At 34.6% G+C, this 23,425-nt stretch overlaps 1 protein-coding gene and 2 long non-coding RNA genes across 3 annotated transcripts; all 3 read right to left on the bottom strand.

The window, feature by feature from the left end:
• Positions 1–9,270: 9,270 nt before the first annotated feature.
• LOC146903932 (uncharacterized) lies at positions 9,271–12,227 on the bottom strand. Its single transcript, XR_015019385.1, has 3 exons — positions 11,874–12,227; positions 10,246–10,332; positions 9,271–9,496 (listed from the first exon to the last, which is right to left on the bottom strand). It is a non-coding gene; the product is annotated as an uncharacterized LOC146903932 (long non-coding RNA).
• A 3,464-nt stretch (positions 12,228–15,691) lies between these two features.
• On the bottom strand, positions 15,692–18,980 carry LOC146903933 (uncharacterized). The gene is made up of 3 exons (XR_015019384.1): positions 18,327–18,980; positions 16,667–16,753; positions 15,692–15,917 (listed from the first exon to the last, which is right to left on the bottom strand). It is a non-coding gene; the product is annotated as an uncharacterized LOC146903933 (long non-coding RNA).
• Positions 18,981–19,028: 48 nt separating this feature from the next.
• LOC146903934 (uncharacterized) lies at positions 19,029–20,310 on the bottom strand. Its single transcript, XM_085728198.1, has 2 exons — positions 19,210–20,310; positions 19,029–19,100 (listed from the first exon to the last, which is right to left on the bottom strand). The coding sequence occupies exons 1-2, from the start codon at positions 20,308–20,310 to the stop codon at positions 19,029–19,031; spliced, it is 1,173 nt and encodes a 390-aa protein (XP_085584324.1).
• Between the last annotated feature and the right edge of the window lie 3,115 nt (positions 20,311–23,425).

Raw genomic sequence — 23,425 nt, forward strand, 5'->3', positions numbered from 1 at the left:
CAAAGTGAACCCTCGGATGTGAGCCTTAGTGACAAGATTCTTGGAAACATCGGAAGTCTTGAGATAGAGATCTTTAGCAATAACCAATGGAGTAGGAGGATTCTCAAGTCCCGTGAAGGGTACCCCCTTAGCACTAGATAGATCCATCAAGCAAGAATAAGCCTCGAGTGTGGGTACTAACTGAAAGTCAGGAAAAGTGAAGCACCGATAGTCCCGATCATAGAATTGCACTAGAGTGTGCACAAGCTTCTCATCCACATTAGTCTGGAGAAGAGTATGTAAAGCCCTGTAACGATGTCGGAAACCAGACGGATCCTCGATCTTGAGTGCCAAATCTCTCAAACTAGCCAAATCCACTTCCTTGAACTTGTAGGACTTAGTCTTCCCCATTCCTACAATGTTTACAAATTCAATTGGTCTAAGCCCTTCGATAAATGCATGGAAAAAGTTTATGCATGTATGCATGTATGCATGATTATGTTCAAGTTCGGAGAAAACATGGTGGGTTGGGTTTCAAAGTCAAGGAGTCATGGGTGGACACGGTGTCCGGTGAAACTAGGGCTTTGGATAATAGTACCGGGTTCTAAAAAGGTTCCCAAGTTGCAACCTCTCCGACGTATATCATGGTGTCACGAGACAAACACTCGCTCCATGAGTATCCGTAGGAAGGTCTAACTTGAGTGTAGTATCGCGTGACGACTAAAACTCGAGACAACACTCGGCTTAGCCTCAGCACTACATCCTAGAAAATGGCCATGGACGGTTTCGGTTATCTACGGTTCATAGCGTCATAGAACAATTAGAAGTAAAGTGCCTAAACGCAACAACACGCGTCGACAACATTACCCCCAAAATGCCTCAGCTATGTGGGATTGATCGCATAATCCAAAACACGAGGCAACCCCCGGAATGAATTGTCGATTATATCCCTCCTAAATCCTAAGTTCACTCAGCCCGGGTGTAGGACTTTTGATATTCTTACCCCACACGTTTGCAAGAATTTAAACATTTATTCACATAAGGAAGCAAGTAAAAGAAATAAGTAAAAAAGAGCGCAAGCGTGGAAATAAAGACTAGGCGTAACTCTCGAATCTCCCCAGTGAAGTCGCCAACTGTTTTATCTTGGTTTTTGGGTCTCAAACATTGATTACGTTTGAAACTTTTTAACCTTTGATATCTAATTTTTTTCTTGGGAAGGGAAAAAATAAGCAAAAACCCTTGAGAATCGAGGTCCGGGAGTTGTTTTCGCTACGGGAAGGTGTTAGGCACCCATAACGACTATAGTATCCTATAGGAACCGTCTTTACTTTCTACGCGCGCGCTTTATTTTTAAATGCTATTTGAAAGTGTTTATTTAAGCCTAAGAATTTGCTAAGTGAAGAATTGGAGGGAGAAGAAAGCGTTTGAATTTCTTATTTTAATTGAATTGAAGGAATTTTGATTCCTTGCCTACGTACCCTTTTAAGGGATCAAATCCATCGTAGTTCTATTCCAAAAATGTCTTTGTTTTTTGTTGGTTGATTTTAAGTTTGAAAATGGGATTTTGAAGAATGAGAGAGAGAGGCCTCAAGGGCATAAGATTGTGAAATTGTGAGGTTGAATTAGCTATTTTGCAAAAGAAAGTCAAAGTATGATTAATTTTCATTGAAATTTGATTAAGAAAATAAAGAGAAAATGCAAAGGAGTTTTGACTCCTATATTTTTTGGAAAAGGTTTTCAAGTGATGTCGTTCAAGTTTTTTTTGAAAATTGATTTTTCTAAGCGTAAATCCTAAGCATTCATCTAAACATGCAATCCTAAACATACATCTAAACATGCATAACCTAAGCATACATCTAAAAATATCTACGTGATGTGTGTGCGTGTGTCGGTGCTTGTGTCGGTGTACATCATTAGAGTCCATTGTCCTTTACATCATTGGCCTAGATACATTCTATGGTCTTGCAAGAAATTAAAATTGCATAAAAGGAAATTACAAAGTCCCTAAGTTTTTACATGCTAAATCTTGGCAAGAATTAAATTGCAAGAAAAAAATAGAGATGAAAATGAGATGAGAGGAGCTTATGGGATGCATGAAATATGAAATGAAATGGTTACTGGAACATGACAATGTCAAGAAATAAAAGCAAGTGAAAATTACTATAACAAAAGCAAGGACATTACCACAAAAACATAGCAAAAATGATGCAAAATATGGCCAAGATCATACCACAAAATGCAAGGTCCTCATGACTCATAATCCTCACAATTCAACACATTTTTTAAAGGCATAAACTCAGGTTTTAGAATGAGAATCAAGACAACATGATGAACTTGACATTTTTAGGTTGAATTTAGACATATTTGCATTATTTATTTACAAACATAACTTGCAAACCAAGCAATTAAGCAAAATTCACACACATGCAGCAAAAGCTCATACAAACAGTAGTCAAAGCTTCACAAAATCCTATGGTATAGATCACAAACATTCATCAAGGAATTGGAACTAGAATCAAGCAAATTTTCACAAGTTTTTTAATACAAAACATCACAAAATGGCAAGAAAATCATCACATTATTTTTTATCAACTTTTAATATGCAAAATCATCACAAAAATACTACAAAATTATCAAGAAATATACATGAGAAATTTTAGAATTTTTAAGGGATTTTTAGACTCAAGAACATATAAAACTTCACAATTTTTAACAAAAATAGTAAACAATTAACAAGAAAATACCACACATTTTTTAATCAAGATTTAACACATAACAACGTCACAAAAGTGTCAAGAAAAATATCAAACACATGTGGAAAAAAAAATTATGGAATTTTTATAAGAATTTTTGAGTGAATAGGGGTGCAGGAAGCAACACAGCAGGTGTACATAGCAAAAAAACCAAAACTGACGAAGAATCCAAGCCCAAACCCAAACCTGCATGGATCCTGGATCATCCAAACACATCAGGGACGTTGGATTGATCCAGGATCCCAAACCCTAGATCAGACGGTGGCAATCAAGGTCCAGGAGTGAACCAGACTGGTTCAGGTGAACCGGTCTGGTTCTCGTCCCTTTTAAAAGCACAAGGACCGGTCCACAATTCATTTGCCACTTCGCTTTCTCTCTCTTCTCTCAAACCTAGTGAGAGAAGCTCTCACTTCTCTCTAAGATTCGGTCGTCTTCTCCGACAAGCACAACGGTGTAGGTACGGTGGCCCGCCGGTGCGCCGCCGTACCTGAAGCTTTTTCTGAAAATTTTAACACCGTTACGTTCGTCTTTGCCTCCTCTTTAAGGTTCTGAGACTAATTTTTTGAAACGAGGCTTTGATAAGAGCAGATCTGAACTTGAATCTTACGTTCTTTAGGTTTTCAAAACTTTCGAAACTTCTTAAACTGAAACCCTAATCTACACTATTTTCTTTGTTGATTATGATTATGAGCTTGAAATCACAAAATAAACGGTGAATCTTCACAGATTACGTTTCTAGGGTTTCGGTTTCAATGTTTTCCAAATCTTTTTAGAGTTTCTGCTTCGATTCACCGTTTATTTGAATTTACAAACCTTCGATGATGATTTAAAACGAAAAACGAGAAGGATTTGTATGTTTACCTGGATTCGAGTGGGAGATTCAAACAAATAGATCCTTGCGAAGGCTTCTTGTAAGTTCTTGAACTGAAATTAAATCAGTTATCCTCTTCTTCTTCTTCACTGATGTGATTTTGCTTTGATCCTCTTCTTCTCACTCTCTTCGCTTCTGTGATCGTTCAAATTTGTCACTCAGGTGATGAATTTGAGCTTCGAATTGCAGAAATAAAAGTTCGATGATGAAGATTCTTCAGTGAATCTCTGAGAACTGCTTTGAATTCATTGCAATTGATTGAAATTTTTGTTACTGGAAAGTTAGGGTTTGTGTGTGTTCTTCGTGTTCTTGAAGTTTCTGTGTTTTGATCGTAACTGAATGGAGAGAGAAAGTATGAAACTGTTTGTGATGATTTGGCACTGAATGAATGGTGTGATTCTGACACATGTGATGAGTTGGCCTGTATTTATAGGCCAGCTGTGATATCTGAACCAATGAGCTCTTGACACCTGTGCTGGACTGTAACTAACTCGTCCTTGGCTTGAAACTGGCTTGAGGACCATTCTGCAATTTTTAAAAGTTTGGGACCAATCTGTAAATTAAAAAAAGGACTATTCTGTAATTTTTTTAAAACTTTGGGATTGAAATGCAATTGACCTAAAAAGGACTTAAAACAAAAGTTTGACTTAAAGGACTAAAAATTAAAATAAGAAAAACCTTAAAAGAAATAAAATGAAATAAAAGGACTAAAGTGCAATTTTAACAACTTTGAGGGACTAAAATGAAAATTAAAATAAAATTGGTAAAAAAATGTAATCTGACAATAACGTAAAGTGAAACGATTAAAAACAACAAAACGGACTAAAATGAACCAATTACTTAAATGAGGTACTTTAAAGTAACCTCTCTCTGTCGAAATTTCGTGTGAAAAGACCAAAATGCCCCTGGGACTAAAACGACTCAGAATGACTCTGATGTAATTTTAAAATGGCTTTTAACAAGGAATTTAAGCAAAAACTTATACAAGCATATTAAAAAGACTCAGAGACAATTTTTTAGAAATTAAACACAGCTTTAACACATGAAAGGACTAAAATGCCCCTAGGGGCTAAACTGACTCAAAATGACTTTAAATGCAATTTTTGTAATGGATTTTGACATGGAATTGAAATAAAGACTTATTCAAACCATTTGAAAAGACTCAAACAATTTTTAAGGACTAAAATGAGTTTTGAATGCAGGAAATGACTAAAATACCCTTTTTCATGAATTTTGCAAATAACATTGAAATAAAATGCAGAGACATATGCAATTGATCAGAGACCAATTCAAATGACTTGAAATGCAAGAAAGATATTTTGGATGACTTGAAATGCAAGAAAACATGGACAAATATACAGTTGAAAAGATTTGTAAAGCTAAGTTGAGAGATAAAGCAGAGTGAAATGTCAGTGTAAACAATAACAAATTGGCAAATGTTCAAGAATAATTGACATATATCAAAGATGAAAGAAAATTTTGAACAAATATTTTTAGGTCCAAAATTAGGGTATAACAATTGTTAATCCAAATTATAAAAGAGCTTTTGTCTTATGCCTGAGCCATGCATGTATGGAAACGGTGAGGTGGTTCTAAAGTAGAGACGTTGAGAGTATATAAAACTGGCTAATTGCACATATAGCTTGTAGATATGGTTTAGCATACATGCATTGAATGAAGTGTGGATAAATTAAATATTGATATCTGCAATTAGAAAAAGAAAAAGTGGCATGCTTAAGCGGTATGTGAATTATAAAGTGTTCGTGAGGTTATCGTGAAATAACTCTCGTGATATATAGCATTCCTCTTTTTTTATCATAGTAGTATTTATTAACCGAAAAAATTGAATGGTTTTATTGAGAAACCAAAAATGTAACAGAAAAGAGAGAGAAGAAAAGAAATATTGATGAAAATGGAGAATATTATTGAATGAATTGGGAAAACAACGCTTACAGTTATTTATAGTTCAACTAAATGAGCACCATGCTAAGCTAGCATGTACATCACATATGTGATTGTACCCTAAGCTTTAACTAACTTGTAGTTTGTTACAGCTATGAAAACTAGCCTAGGGTTTAGTTAGCTTGCGCTGCAAGTCACTAGTGTGTAGTGTGTTCCTCTTCCTTATCTTTGATCATCTGTGTTTCTATACTTTCCATGTTATTCTTCAATATCCTCCCACAAGCTGGAGCATGATAGATATTGATCATGCCAAGCTTGGAAACAAAAGAGTGAAACTTTGGTGGTGGCAAAGGTTTGGTGAGGAAATCTGCAAGCTGTTCTTCAGTAGGTATAGGAAGCAACCTGAGTATCCCTTTTTGCACCTTTTCTCTGACAAGATGGCAGTCTATTTCCAAATGTTTAGTCCTCTCATGAAACACTGGATTGGAAGCTATATGAATTGCACTCTGACTGTCACAATATAACACAGGTTGTCTGATACATGTGATTTGTAAATCCTTCAAAAGATAGAGAAGCCACTGTAATTCACATGTCCCAGTGGAAAGTGCTCTATACTCTGCTTCTGAAGATGACCTGGAAACAGTTGCCTGTTTCTTTGCACGCCATGAAATCAAGGATGAACCCAAGAAGAAACAGAAGCCTGTTGTTGATCTTCTAGAGTCAATACACCCAGCCCAGTCAGCATCAACATAACCAAGGATTTGTAGTTCAGATTGTCTAGGAAAGAATAATCCAAGTCCAGGGTTTTGTTTTAAATATCTAATGACTCTACAAACAGCTTTGTAGTGTAAAACAGTGGGAGCATGCAAAAACTGACTCAGTTGTTGGGTTGCTAGTGTGATGTCTGGTCTGGTAGTGTTGAGGTAAAGGAGTCTTCCAATGAGTCTCCTGTAACAAGACACATCAGCAAAAGGTTTGCTATTGTCTTGGTGCAATTTGATTGAGGTGTCCAAAGGGGTGGTAGCAGGTTTAGAAGCTAGAAGACCAGAAGAATCCAACAGATCAAGACAATATTTCCTTTGTGAAATAGAGATTCCCTTTTTGGAGTGAGCAACCTCTAAACCTAAGAAATACTTTAGAGTTCCCAAATCTTTGATCTTGAAATGAGTGTCAAGTATGGTTTTGATTCTAGTGAATTCTGTGATAGATGAACCAGCAAGAATGATGTCATCTACATAAACTAACAAAGCAGTAAAATCAGAACCCTGCTGAAAAGTGAAGAGGGAGTAGTCTGATGGTGACTGTGTGTAACCTTCTGCTATCACAAAGAGGTCAGCTTCTCATACCACTTCCTACTTGCTTGCTTCAAACCATAGAGACTCTTATGTAGCTTACAAACCTTATTTGGTTCACTAGAGACACCTTCAGGTATGGTCATGTAAACATGTTCTTGCAAATCTCCATGTAGAAAGGCATTGTTTACATCTAATTGATGTAAATTCCAGTTCTTTATTTAAGCTATGGCAAGTAAAATTCTCACTGTGGTAATTTTGCTACTGGGGAGAAAGTGTCAAAAAAATCAATACCTTCAACTTGATTGTACCCCTTGGCCACCAATCTGGCTTTGTATCTTTCTATACTGCCATCTGCTTTGTGTTTGACTTTGTAAACCCACTTGCTACCAATAGGATTCACATTGTTGGGAAGATCAACAATGGACCATGTTCCATTCTTAGCTAATGCATCTAGTTCAGATTCCATAGCTTTTAACCAACATTCAGACTGACAAGCTTCTTTGTAGGTTTTTGGCTCAGTACATTGAGTGACAGACATGGAAAAAGACTTATGTGATGGTGATAAATGTGCATAAGAGTGAAAAGATGCAATAGGGTAAAGAATACCTGAAGATTTTGGTGATGGTGCAGAAGAAGTTGATGAATTACATACATAATCTGCCAGATAAGTAGGTGTCTTCCTAATTCTTGTATTTGTTGGTGATGATGATGAAGGAGCATGTGTTGGGTCAGGAATGGATTGAGTATCATCATCTATGTTTAGTGGTGTTTGTGTAGGAGAAGCATGGAGAGAATTTTGGTCAGAAGAGGTAAGAATATCATGAATAGAGGGATTAAGATTTTGGTTTTGATTTGAAGATGTAGGAGAAATATTAGGATAGTACTTCCATAAAGATGGTGAAGAAACAGGTTGATAAGGGAAAATATTTTCATGATGTGTAATATTTCTGGAAACAAAAATTTCCTTATTATGAATGTCAAGTAAAACTACTCCTTTCATGCCATGTTTATATCCCAAGAAAACACATTTTCTTGCTCTAGAAGCAAGATTATTTCTGTTTGCTTGTAAAGTCGAAGAAAAAACCAAAGAACCAAAAACTTTCAATTGATTTAGGTCAGGTGACTGTTTATGTAAAAGAAAATAAGGAGTGTTATTGTCAATTATAGGACTGGTCACTCTATTCATGATGAAAACAACATGAATAGCAGCATAAGACCAAAATTGTTTTGGAAGATTTGATTGAAAAAGTAAGGCCCTCACTATGTTAAAAATGTGTTGATGCTTTCTCTCCACTCTAGCATTTTGCTGAGGAGTCTCCACACAACTTCTTTGATGTAAAATTCCTTTAGAGGAGTAAAATTTTGGCATGAGAAATTCAGGGCCATTATCACTTCTTATGATTTTAACTTGACAGGAAAACTGATTTTCAATGAGAGTAATAAAGTCAATAATATGTTGTCTAGTTTCAGCTTTTGTTTTCATCAAAGTTAACCAGGTATATCTACTAAAATCATCTACTGCAGTAAGAAAATATGAGTGACCATGTATGGATTTAACAGAAATGGGACCCCAAATATCAAAGTGTATTAGCTCAAAAGGCTGTTTAGCTTTATTACAACTGGGAATAAAAGGGAGTTTTCTATGTTTAGCAAAATGGCATACATCACAAGTAGCTTTGCTATCAACATTTACAAAAGGAAATTTAGAATGTAAAGCATTCATTCTAGAAAAGGAAAGGTGACCTAATCTGAAATGCCACAGGGCACTATCAGGTAAAGTAGTGAAAGGTTTGTCAATGGTACTTGAACTGCAAGCAACCTTATCTGGTAGAGTCAAGTAGTATAATTCATCCCTCCTTTCACCAGAACCAATCATCTTCTGAGTATTCTTTTCCTGAATAATACATGTGGAACCATCAAAAATAACAATGCAATTTAGTGAATCAGATATTTTTGACACAGACAGCAAATTGAACTGAAATTCAGGAACATAAAGCACATGTTTAATGGAAAAATCTGAACTAAACTTAATGGTTCCAGCATGTTTAGTGTAACAGCCCGATTTTCAAAACAAGAGTGCATTTTTTTTTCTTTTTAAAACAACTCAATGCCATGCACTAAAGGATTCAGGATTGTCTTTAATTTAAAATCAGAGTAAGTAAAACATTTTGAAAGCATTACCAAGAATACAATCTGAAACAAATGTCACATTTTATAAAACAATATTAGGCAATGAGCTTTTACTATCAATGTAACAGCCCGATTTTCAAAACAAGAGTGCATTTTTTTTTCTTTTTAAAACAACTCAATGCCATGCACTAAAGGATTCAGGATTGTCTTTAATTTAAAATCAGAGTAAGTAAAACATTTTGAAAGCATTACCAAGAATACAATCTGAAACAAATGTCACATTTTATAAAACAATATTAGGCAATGAGCTTTTACTATCAAATCATGCACTACGAAAGCATAAAATAATGTTCGAGTATTCATTTCTCATGGTAGTATCATTTACAGCGGTGCCCAAACAAAAGAAGTAAAATTACATAAACATAAGACACCCCAAGTAAAACATCTAAGCTGATCCTTAACTCTGAACTGGGATGACATGGTACAAGATCCCACCAACGGCATCAAGCCTGACTGCCAAACTGCTACACCACCAAAGCCTTTGCTATTCCCGCAAAGCACACTCCCTATTTGGATATGGGGCAAAGCCCGATCCACGAATTAATGTAAAGGGTCACGATCTAAAAACAACATAATTACAAAAATACTGAAGGCATAACATACTAGCATGGTAAATAGCATCAACATAAACATTCCTCAATTAAAATATAATGATGCACAATTAGCCTAGCAAATGCAGACTCAATATGAGTGTGACACCTATCAGGGGTCGTCACATGAAACTGATTCCGGAATTGAATATCGCCACATAGGCCACCACAGGAGTGTTACATTCAAATGACTCTAGGATTGAATATCACCACAAAGGCCACCACTAAGGTGTTATCACCACAAAGGCCACCATAGAGATGTTACATTCAAATGACTCTGGACTTTGAATATCACCACAAAGGCCACCACTAAGGTGTTATCACCACAAAGGCCACCATAGAGGTGTTACATTCAAATGACTCTAGGATTGAATATCACCACAAAGGCCACCACTAAGGTGTTATCACCACAAAGGCTAGAAAATGCCACACAGGCTAAACCATGAGGATTACAACTTTTAACATATCAACAGACATTTCATATATTTATTCACAAATCATATGAAAGCAAAGCACATCAACATATCATAATCACGTTGATTGCAAACAAATCCCACATTGGGCAAACACATTCACTTAACATATTATATTCACAATACACACAATAGCACGTAAACCATCCAGGCATTTAAGTAACTATGGAGTTTCAAGAAAGTGCCCCTTACCTGAGCAACGCATTCCTTATAACGTACAGCTCTACAACTCGTAAGCATCTACATCAGGAACGTCTCTAAACCCTCGAGCTAAGTATCCTAACATATACAATAACTTAGGTAAATATCGACTCTAAAGCTTCCTACCCATTCTTGGTGAAACCTTAGCAACTCTCGAAAATACGATCAACTTCACTATTTTCTAAAACATAAATAAAATATTTTCCAACACGACATTCGTCTCAAAATCCTTTAAGTTATTTTTAAGCCATCTCATGACATAAGGTTAACAAAAGTATATCAAAGGAAACTCTTTTCGAAAAGACTTTTCTTTCCAAATTTCAACTGCTTAAAACATTTTGTTCTAAAGACAAATCTCAAAATAACAGTGTTTCTAAAACACTTCCAAATACTTCGATGAAACTAATTTAAATAGTATTTTTCCGTGAAATCACCCAAGAAAATATTTTCTCAAATACTCTAAGTCTTCTGAGAGACCTTAAAGATTTCCAAACAATTTGACAAATACTTTTCATGTTCAGGTGAATCCCAAAATATTATCCGTTTTGAAACCTCTTTTCAAAACCACTCAAAAATAAGATATAATGAATATGACGAATTTTCGACAGAATCTCCTTTGTGTTTACATTGTATACCAGAGCATATGGCTCAGTCAACCTAACACAAATTCACAGACAAAATATTTTCACAACTTAATAGTTCAAACATTTAAAATTTGAATTATGAATGTGTCAGCGGTCACTTCCAGCGCTAGCTCAAACACAAACTCTTTTCAGAAAATCACAATAAATTCATCCGTAGTCGAAACGTCGCGAACCATAGGTCCATTTCGACTGTCTCAACGACGCAAATCCATTGGTCAACTCATTTTCACATTTCAACAGTTTTAAAATGACGAAAATGCCCTTGTACGGTTCAGCCCTTTTCATCCGGACAAATATTTCCAAAAATGCTAAAATTTTAAAAACAATCCGATCATAAATTTTCCTATAACCATATGAACTCACAAGAAAAATCAACGACATTTTTCAAAAATAATAATATTTTCATAATGCACAAAATAATATTTTCGTTCAGCTTTATATAATCATAAGCCATGTAGCTATAACTTTGGCCAAAGGAAATTTGAAAAGATAGAGCTTCTAAAACACAAAGACCATTTTAAATCAACAACAACATGATAAACTACAGTCCATAACTTGATCAAAATATAAGTTTTCCACAAATCAATATTAAGTATCAATCTCTACAATAATCATTGATTTAAAAGGAATATATAAACTCTAGTAACAAAACATACTTGTTGTTTTCAAAATCTAAGGATCACGACATATATATATATATATATATATATATATATATATATATATATATATATATATATATATATTATGAGCTTTTATTACCAACTAATTTGGGGTTTTCTTTCTTTCTTATTTTGTTAAACAAAAACTCTTATTCTTATGAGTGGTTAATACGGCCAGCTTGGAACGAAATGGAGAAAACTTTTTGTGCATTTAGATCTAACACTAGCTCTATAAAAATGAAGAAAACTTGACCTTAAAGTAGTGTAGGAATTTTTATTAAGGAAAGCATAAAAGAAGGTATATCACTGTTACCTCTATCCTTGCTCTTCTTGCTAACAAAATACTAAAGACCCAAAGAAGCTTTTAGGAGTGAGAGAACGTAAAAAAAATAATTCAGGTATGATTATCTACTTATAGAAAAGCCAAATGCTTCTTAACCACCTATTGCTATTAGTAATCACGTGGCTAATGTTGGGCCAAGTATAAGTTAATGGTTTAATATATATTATTCTAGATATTTATTTGTGATTTAACTTAGTCCCCAAGTCTCTAATCAAATGCGTCTCATTATATGTCGCTAACTCTTCTAAACTAACTCTCGCGAAGCAAAAGTAATATTTCTCTTGAGTCCGAATAATAATAATAATAATATACACTTTGTGCGGAATAAATTTCTATATCCTGCGATGATTTATTTTCTTATCGGAACTTTTCTCAACTCACGGGTATAATATTCCTACATTTCCCAAAACGTCATCTCAATGACAAGTAAATTTCCTGAATGAATATTAATGACTCCGAAGGTCCAATAATATTTCATTTGTAGGCGAAAACATATTCATGCTTAACAAACATTATGAACATCATACTCAATCACACATAGTAGAAAACAACATATGAGAATCAATTCCAGATCTCACATACTAAAATTGCTCAACCAGTATAAAGCCCTAGATTTAGTCATAGTTAAATTACTGGTCTTACATTACTACCCTCCAAAAAGAAGTTTCGTCCTCGAAACTAAGATAACAGTAACGACTTAACTAGTCATTACTGCTACAAATACTGACATGACAAGACACCTACTGTGACCCTTTACAAAGTCGTATAGACTTCAAACTCTAGACACACATCAAGACATCACAACTCGAGTACTCCACTCAGGATCACCTCAAAGAACACATAAATACAACACTAGGTCCCTCAAGAGCCTAGGTCCACAATCAAAATTCTTGACGTCTCCACGTCTACCCTCCAAAAATTTCACACTACAACACCGGGTAAGATTGACTTGTTCCATTCAACATGATGTTCACTTTCTATCAACAACACATTAAGGACGATCAGTTCCCCAATTTGCCAATAGATAGCTAGTAATCATGATGGTGGCGTAGACCATCTTAACCAAACTGTAAGTGTTTCTTGCAACCTGCACTCAGGTCTATCCTGAGGCACAAATAATCTAACATTTCCCACATAAACATCAATTTCCATCAGTTTCTTTATTCATCTTGCTTCTTGTCGACGAAGAACAACCTCAAACACTCGACTAAGAACCTCCTAATATTCTCAAAATTGCTTTATCAAGCCTCATATAAGGTTAAGATCCTCAATTCAAGCGATATACTCCTTTAGCCTTCCATATCTATCATTTTAATCACATCTCTTAACGAAAATTCTCTCTTGAATTTTCTTCAGGCCTCATCATCCATTGGTTTTCCTCTCAGTTGAGGCCTCAAAACTACATAAACCTCTCGAATAGCTATCAAGTGTAGAACATTCGTCACGTCCAAGACAAAATACACAAACATTCACTGCTACTCCGACCACGAAGTTGATACAAGAACCACGAAGTTGCTGCCTCTATATAGAGTTTTCATCCCTTATTAATATTCATACCTTTTTGACTTACTTCAGTCACACTACTTTACCGATCTGAAACTCTTCACATAGGAATCCTATTAAAATTCACAACTTGTTGACAAGTTTAAACAAACACCATCTTAAATGGACCAAAATGTTACAACTAACGTCATACTCAATGCTTAACAATACATTGTTTCACCTTTAAATTCATACTATAACAATATTTACATCGTATTTTCGTCCAAGATTACCAATACTCACATCACGCCTTAGCATCTTAAGTCTCAAGATCAACACCTAACTTGTAGCAACATACCTTAACCAAAAATGTTTTCTTCATCGGATCAACATTTATCCTCACAGGAACTCTTTATACTTTCCTTTAATAACCATGTGATGTCACAAACAAGTCTTTCCTCCCGTAGACTCATAGTCTCTTCTCAATAATCCATCTGAATCTTAATACATTTCAACTTTAGGGTCCTCATGAAATCCTATATACAAAATATATCTTAAAAAATTTCCATTCTCATCATTGTTCAACTATCAATGTTGTCAACATCTCAAATCATTGATTTTTCAACGTGTTGATATCACACCTTGGTATACCTCACTAACCATATCAACATAGACGAAATCCTCATAACTCTACTTAGAACTCATTCGTCCCACCTTTCTTTAACTTGCAAGTCCAATTTAACATCCTCATCCATGCAGAACACCAACCTTTCGAGTAACTACTTTGTAGGCACTACCCTCTTTGCAGATTCCTCAACTTCATAATTTTTGACTCCTTGGTCAAATCCAAAACCTCAACCGATTGACAGTTATGTTGGGTTATTCCTTTAACGTACATGATCCAAACTTCTCCTTTCTTTAACGATTATTGTCATAGCGGAATAATCTTATAATTCTCTCATTTCACTTGAGTCGTCAAGACTTATCCAAAAATCATGGAATCATTTTTATCCAAAATAATTCACCTCTCATAGACAACTTTCGGTTCCCAGTGTAGATACACTTCTTCACTCATCGACCAGCTCCCATCATACTGTCAAGGTCTCCTGGTGCTCAATAATCTTGACAGTCTACAAACTCGACACTACAACAAATTTCCACTGTCTTCTTAATTCATACTTCCAACTATTACCCAACAGCTGAAGATAGCTCATAGATCCAAGGTCGACTCCTAAAGTTTATATAGCAGTCTCTTCGAAGCTAAGTTCACACAAATCCTCGAAGCTCATTTTCAACCAACATCTATACTTCTTATCCTCTTAAACCATGCAGAGTCAACACCTATATGCAAAAAGCTTGGTTTCGAACCCTTTCCACAAGTGATCAGTCAATATAATAACTAAATCATGAATCCCAAACTAGTTCAAACTCTTAGTTTCACCCTTTAAGGCAACTACTACTTTCGATCTATCACTTCATACCACGAGGTCAACTCACTTCTATATGCAGCACCCCATAACTCCCAGAAAAGCACTTCTATTCGTATCTAAGACTTCACATACGTCATGACTGACAACTCTTAATGCACCACCACCGTGGTCACATCACTTCACCAATTACCAACTTTGTTATGTTTCATCTTGCAATTCATCGAAGAATACATCCAATGCTTTCTTCAAAGTTTCTCAAACTTTTCTCTTTCCAAGAGACTTTCCATCAATCGAGCGTTCACCGATCCCAACATAACACTCGTGAGTGACTACCAGTGGAGGCAACTCCCAAACCTTGGTACTAATCTGATCTCTTCTCAGTTCTAACTTACTGCAAACTTGTCCTCACTGGACCATTGCATCTAAAAGGGATCAAAAACATTCGTCGACCATAATCGACTAATGCTCAAAGTTCTAGATACTTATTCTATTAAGGTGCTAAAACACATTTATCCGCATCAAGGAATAAACAACTAAATAAGTATATCATACTTGATCTAAAACAAAACACACAACGCATAAGGAAGACACTCACTTATGCCCACTAAACCCGACTCTTGATCAGCTTAGGACACCCGACTCACAGCCCTTGAAGTAAATCTACTACCATGCTCTGATACCACAATGTAACAGCCCGATTTTCAAAACAAGAGTGCATTTTTTTTTCTTTTTAAAACAACTCAATGACATGCACTAAAGGATTCAGGATTGTCTTTAATTTAAAATCAGAGTAAGTAAAACATTTTGAAAGCATTACCAAGAATACAATCTGAAACAAAATGAGCTTTTACTATCAAATCATGCACTACGAAAGCATAAAATAATGTTCGAGTATTCATTTCTCATGGTAGTATCATTTACAGCGGTGCCCAAACAAAAGAAGTAAAATTACATAAACATAAGACACCCCAAGTAAAACATCTAAGCTGATCCTTAACTCTGAACTGGGATGACATGGTACAAGATCCCACCAACGGCATCAAGCCTGACTGCCAAACTGCTACACCTCCAAAGCCTTTGCTATTCCCGCAAAGCACACTCCCTATTTGGATATGGGGCAAAGCCCGATCCACGAATTAATGTAAAGGGTCACGATCTAAAAACAACATAATTACAAAAATACTGAAGGCATAACATACTAGCATGGTAAATAGCATCAACATAAACATTCCTCAATTAAAATATAATGATGCACAATTAGCCTAGCAAATGCAGACTCAATATGAGTGTGACACCTATCAGGGGTCGTCACATGAAACTGATTCCGGAATTGAATATCGCCACATAGGCCACCACAGGAGTGTTACATTCAAATGACTCTAGGATTGAATATCACCACAAAGGCCACCACTAAGGTGTTATCACCACAAAGGCCACCATAGAGATGTTACATTCAAATGACTCTGGACTTTGAATATCACCACAAAGGCCACCACTAAGGTGTTATCACCACAAAGGCCACCATAGATGTGTTACATTCAAATGACTCTAGGATTGAATATCACCACAAAGGCCACCACTAAGGTGTTATCACCACAAAGGCTAGAAAATGCCACACAGGCTAAACCATGAGGATTACAACTTTTAACATATCAACAGACATTTCATATATTTATTCACAAATCATATGAAAGCAAAGCACATCAACATATCATAATCACGTTGATTGCAAACAAATCCCACATTGGGCAAACACATTCACTTAACATATTATATTCACAATACACACAATAGCACGTAAACCATCCAGGCATTTAAGTAACTATGGAGTTTCAAGAAAGTGCCCCTTACCTGAGCAACGCATTCCTTATAACGTACAGCTCTACAACTCGTAAGCATCTACATCAGGAACGTCTCTAAACCCTCGAGCTAAGTATCCTAACATATACAATAACTTAGGTAAATATCGACTCTAAAGCTTCCTACCCATTCTTGGTGAAACCTTAGCAACTCTCGAAAATACGATCAACTTCACTATTTTCTAAAACATAAATAAAATATTTTCCAACACGACATTCGTCTCAAAATCCTTTAAGTTATTTTTAAGCCATCTCATGACATAAGGTTAACAAAAGTATATCAAAGGAAACTCTTTTCGAAAAGACTTTTCTTTCCAAATTTCAACTGCTTAAAACATTTTGTTCTAAAGACAAATCTCAAAATAACAGTGTTTCTAAAACACTTCCAAATACTTCGATGAAACTAATTTAAATAGTATTTTTCCGTGAAATCACCCAAGAAAATATTTTCTCAAATACTCTAAGTCTTCTGAGAGACCTTAAAGATTTCCAAACAATTTGACAAATACTTTTCATGTTCAGGTGAATCCCAAAATATTATCCGTTTTGAAACCTCTTTTCAAAACCACTCAAAAATAAGATATAATGAATCTGACGAATTTTCGACAGAATCTCCTTTGTGTTTACATTGTATACCAGAGCATATGGCTCAGTCAACCTAACAAAAATTCACAGACAAAATATTTTCACAACTTAATAGTTCAAACATTTAAAATTTGAATTATGAATGTGTCAGCGGTCACTTCCAGTGCTAGCTCAAACACAAACTCTTTTCAGAAAATCACAATAAATTCATCCGTAGTCGAAACGTCGCGAACCATAGGTCCATTTCGACTGTCTCAACGACGCGAATCCATTGGTCAACTCATTTTCACATTTCAACAGTTTTAAAATGACGAAAATGCCCTTGTACGGTTCAGCCCTTTTCATCCGGACAAATATTTCCAAAAATGCTAAAATTTTAAAAACAATCCGATCATAAATTTTCCTATAACCATATGAACTCACAAGAAAAATCAACGACATTTTTCAAAAATAATAATATTTTCATAATGCACAAAATAATATTTTCGTTCAGCTTTATATAATCATAAGCCATGTAGCTATAAATTTGGCCAAAGGAAATTTGAAAAGATAGAGCTTCTAAAACACAAAGACCATTTTAAATCAACAACAACATGATAAACTACAGTCCATAACTTGATCAAAATATAAGTTTTCCACAAATCAATATTAAGTATCAATCTCTACAATAATCATTGATTTAAAAGGAATATATAAACTCTAGTAACAAAACATACTTGTTGTTTTCAAAATCTAAGGATCACGACATATATATATATATATATATATATATATATATATATATATATATATATATATATATATATATATATATATATATATATATATATATATATATTATGAGCTTTTATTACCAACTAATTTGGGGTTTTCTTTCTTTCTTATTTTGTTAAACAAAAACTCTTATTCTTATGAGTGGTTAATACGGCCAGCTTGGAACGAAATGGAGAAAACTTTTTGTGCATTTAGATCTAACACTAGCTCTATAAAAATGAAGAAAACTTGACCTTAAAGTAGTGTAGGAATTTTTATTAAGGAAAGCATAAAAGAAGGTATAGCACTGTTACCTCTATCCTTGCTCTTCTTGCTAACAAAATACTAAAGACCCAAAGAAGCTTTTAGGAGTGAGAGAACGTAAAAAAAATAATTCAGGTATGATTATCTACTTATAGAAAAGCCAAATGCTTCTTAACCACCTATTGCTATTAGTAATCACGTGGCTAATGTTGGGCCAAGTATAAGTTAATGGTTTAATATATATTATTCTAGATATTTATTTGTGATTTAACTTAGTCCCCAAGTCTCTAATCAAATGCGTCTCATTATATGTCGCTAACTCTTCTAAACTAACTCTCGCGAAGCAAAAGTAATATTTCTCTTGAGTCCGAATAATAATAATAATATACACTTTGTGCGGAATAAATTTCCATATGCCGCGATGATTTATTTTCTTATCGGAACTTTTCTCAACTCGCGGGTATAATATTCCTAAATTTCCCAAAACGTCATCTCAATGACAAGTAAATTTCCTGAATGAATATTAATGACTCCGAAGGTCCAATAATATTTCATTTGTAGGCGAAAACATATTCATGCTTAACAAACATTATGAACATCATACTCAATCACACATAGTAGAAAACAACATATGAGAATCAATTCCAGATCTCACATAGTAAAATTGCTCAACCAGTATAAAGCCCTAGATTTAGTCATAGTTAAATTACTGGTCTTACATTTAGCTATTGCATAGTGGCCAGTAGGCAGTTTTATATGCATGGGAGTGATTTCATCGTAAGAATGAAACCATTGAACATTTCCACAGATATGATCACTAGCTCCTGAATCAATGATCCAGGAGTTCAGAGCAAAACTATGACAAGTTAAGGAAAAAATGGAACTAGTACTGTGCTTACCATTTGGTGTATGACCATATGGCATGGAAAAAACCTGATTCGCAGAAGCTTGTGCAGGCACTGAATCTTGTTTAGAAGATGAAACCTGAAGTAAACTCATTAACCTCTCATACTGCTCAGGTGTAATAGATGTAGAAGCAACTCTCCCAGTCTCATCAGGAGTGGAACCTTCAGTCTCTGAGGATGCAACATGATTAGCATAAGAAGAATTATTAAAATTTCTTTGAAGATGAGGAGGGTATCCATGCTTTTTGTAGCATGTTTCTATGGTGTGATTGCTTCTACCACAGAAAGTGCAAACCCTATTCTTGTTGAAAGTAGAACCTTGATTGGTATTCTTGTACACATTTCCTGAATTACCATGGTTAGGTTTACCAGAATTCACAGCATTGATAGAGGGTAAAGGATCTTCAACAACTTGTACAAAATTACCCTGCCTTTCATGCTGCAACACCATGGAAAATATCCTATTCATTGGTGGAAGAGGATCCATGAGAAGGATCTGAGACTTAACCATGTTGAAATTTTCATTGAGACCAGTAAGAAAGCGCATAGCATACAACAAAATGTGATTTTTCCTAGTAGTGCGCATAGCCTCACAAGAACACTGAACTCTGCAACTACAACTAGGCATAGGCAAGTATATCTCTAGTTCTTCCCATAACACTTTCAGTTCAGAGTAAAATGTAGTAACTGATTTAGAATCTTGTTGTAAAGAATAGATTTCTTGCATAAGTTCAGAAATTCGTACCAAATCACCTTGAGCAAAATGCTCCTTGAGATCATTCCACACATCCATGGCGTTTTCCATGAAAACAATAGATTGAGAAATTGAAGGATCTACTGAATTCAAGATCCATGAGTGAATCAACATGTTGCACCGATTCCATGCACGAAAAGAAGGATCAAACGGATCTGTAACTGGAGGAATGGTGCCATCAACAAACTCATACTTCATTTTTCCCCCAAGAGCTCTACGCATCGAACGAGCCCAAGAATGATAGTTCGAACCATTCAACAATGGCGTAACCGTTACAGAGGATGGACCATCACTAGGGTGAACAAAATACGGGCTGGTTTGATCAAGAGCAACCTCATATGAAGAACTTGCACCATTGTTGTTGCGAGGTGCCATGGAAACAGAAAAACAGAGGAGAAAAACGAAGAAGAAGAAGAGAAAACGAAGTGGAAGAAAAAGCTCTCTTGAATCAAGAGGCTCGTGATACCATATTGAGAAACCAAAAATGTAACAGAAAAGAGAGAGAAGAAAAGAAATATTGATGAAAATGGAGAATATTATTGAATGAATTGGGAAAACAACGCTTACAGTTATTTATAGTTCAACTAAATGAGTACCATGCTAAGCTAGCATGTACATCACATATGTGATTGTACCCTAAGCTCTAACTAACTTGTAGTTTGTTACAGCTATGAAAATTAGCCTAGGGTTTAGTTAGCTTGCGCTGCAAGTCACTAGTGTGTAGTGTGTTCCTCTTCCTTATCTTTGATCATCTGTGTTTCTATACTTTCCATGTTATTCTTCAATAGGTTTATTGGTTTTTGTGGTGGCTGGTGCTGGTTTTTTGTGAGGATTAATGGTGGTTTTTTGGTGGTTAATGATAGTTTTTGGTGGTGGTGGTGGTGCTTGTGGTGGCTAATGGTGATTATGTTTTTTGTGGGTTTTCTTCTATGAGTTTGTTGTTGATGGAGTTTTCAAATACACGGAAGTTAGTAGTTATTTTGGAGAGGTTTTTTAACGGTTTGACACAAAATTTGTTTATGCTATTGCGCAGGCGTTTGGAATTTGGTTTTTGGAGATGACTTCTTGGTTTAGTGTTTATTTTTTATTGGTTTCGAGGGCCCTCAGTGGAGGGTGTTTTTTGATTTGCTTGTAGAAGTTTGTATTTGATACATGGATATGTTTGTTTGGGTGTTCCGCATATATACGAACACTTTTCCTTCGTATGTTGCTCTTTAAATCTCCTAGCTTAGCATTCCTTGTGCTTGCAAGGATTCTTTGTGTTTTAAATAAATTTCATTTTAGTTTATTAAAAAAAGAAAACCGAAAAAATGAATATCTTTGTTTTGTAAAATATTTAACTTAATTTTAAAGTAATATTTACTCTTTGGTCGCAGTATTCTTATCAGGAAGAACAAAAGATAAAATGGAAGCACCCTAATTCGTGACTTTCTCAGGCAAACGGAAGCGTACTGAAGCATAGGTTAGCAAGCGCTGAACCTACATTAAAAATAATTTGCATGATATAAATTTGTGAAAGTAGGGTTTCAAAATCCACTAGAATTTGAGAAAACTCTCTCAAATTTTATTGAACGAAAAAACTCTCTTAGGCTAAACATGAAGTGTTTAAATACTAAGATAACCCTAATGAGCCGAAAATCCTAAACAAAAAATAAAACAGAAATTATTAAAATTGAGCTGAAATAATAAAATCTAATTTTCGGCCTTTAGATGAACTTGGATGGCTGAAAAGGTATAATAACAGTCATTCTGACATAAGATGTCGAACCTGCACTATTCTTGTCAAACCTTTCTTACTCGTAACTTCGTCTTCGATGGGTACAGCCAGCCCTCTACACATAACTTCTCTCAATCTTTTATTATTCAACAAAGCCAAATGTCAACATGTTACATCCTTGCCGACCCCTACTCTGGTGCAATCAATATGTAATTTGTAGAAAAGATTTTCATGCATACATTGGTTCTGCTTTACCTGCATTGGGGATAGGAATAAGTTTGGTCTGGTCGAACTTTATTTTAATAGGTTATGCCTACTTTAGAAAAAACTAATGTCTAAGTTTACATTGTTGGTTTGTCAAAAACTTTATTTTAAGTTTGGTCTGGCTTTTAAGAAAGTCTAACATGGATTATTAGTCTATCTAAAAAGCTAGTTTGTACTAAAGATTTTAAATATAATATTTGTCGTATTTATAAAAAGGCCAAGTGCATGGACCCACTACCCTTTTTTTTCCACACTTAACACATTAATTCTCTTTAAGTCCTATTCTAGGTGTGAACCACTATCTAATTTCTCCTCTAATTCACTTAAACTAAGGTTAAAAAGGGTAAGGTGAAAAATATTTATCTAGGTAATTTGCTGGTTGTTACAATATGTGTACTATTGCATTAAAAGGGTGGTAATTGTGCATAAATGTAGATGTAGATTTATTTCAATATTAAAGTGTATCAATTTGCGTTCGTTTAACTCAATTGAAATATAAAAAAAAGTTTAACTCAATTGCATAATATATGCAATGCTCGAAGTATAAACTCTGAACACTCTAGTTATTCATTTTATAGGATGGGATTTCTAATAACAAGACTGTCTTAAGATGTGGATTTCTAACAACTAGACTATTTGACAAGAAAAATACATTAATTTACAAGTTCGTTAAAAGTTGAGAAAATATAGATATGTCAATTAATGGACAGATAATTACTTATAAAATGAGTTCACCAAAAAAAATTACTTATAAAATGCAATGAACAATGAAAAGATAAACATTTGATTAAAAAAAGGAAAGATAAACATGTTTAGAATGCCTTAAGCAAAACACCAATGAAAAGATAAACATTCGATTAAAAAATGGAAAGACAAACATGTTTAGAATGCCTTAAGCATCCACGTTTTCAATTTATTTTTCAAAATTGAGCAAGAGAACCTCTCTTATACTATTATGTTATGTATTCTCTCTTTCTCTGTTTATTTCTTTTCATTATATTTGTTTGGGTTAAACAGGCTTTGCATTCATATAAATATTAAGAATTTTGTTTTTAGTTCCTATAAAATTAAATCATATTTTTTTATCCTTATAATATTTTACAAAAGCGTTCTTAGTCGTCGTAATATTTTCCATCATCGGTTTTAGTTCCTGTAAAAGATTTAGTCAATATTTTTGTCGTTAAAAACGCTAAAAGAAAATGCTAGAAGGATTAAAAAATGTAATTTTAGTTTTTATGAGTTAAAATGAAATTCTGAATATTTATATATTAACCAAAAACATATTTAACCATATTTGTTTCGACTTTTTTTCTTCTCAAAACCCAAACCGTTAGGACCCATGTGCTAGTTGTTGTACTAGGTGCGTGCTTAGGAGGTTTATCTCAATTCTTAAACTGCTTTTTCTTTCTGTACTAGGAGGTTTGTTTAGTGTTTATACAAAAAAAGTTATGGAGGACAAAGGCTATCAAAAAGTTGTGTTGGCTTGGATCAAATATACATGTAGGTTGA

Source organism: Medicago sativa, chromosome 7, assembly GCF_051527215.1.
Source record: "Medicago sativa cultivar Bolivia chromosome 7, Bolivia_mono, whole genome shotgun sequence".
In the NCBI taxonomy this organism is placed as follows: Eukaryota; Viridiplantae; Streptophyta; class Magnoliopsida; order Fabales; family Fabaceae; genus Medicago; species Medicago sativa.

Bases quoted from the DNA above. Each gene is read 5' to 3' on its own strand.
- LOC146903934 (XM_085728198.1), bottom strand. From the start codon at position 20,310: ATGGCACCTCGCAACAACAATGGTGCAAGTTCTTCATATGAGGTTGCT. The intron at 19,101-19,209 runs GTTTTTTCCATG...TCATTGATTCAG, and splicing joins CACAAGCTTCTGCGAATCAG to GAGCTAGTGATCATATCTGT.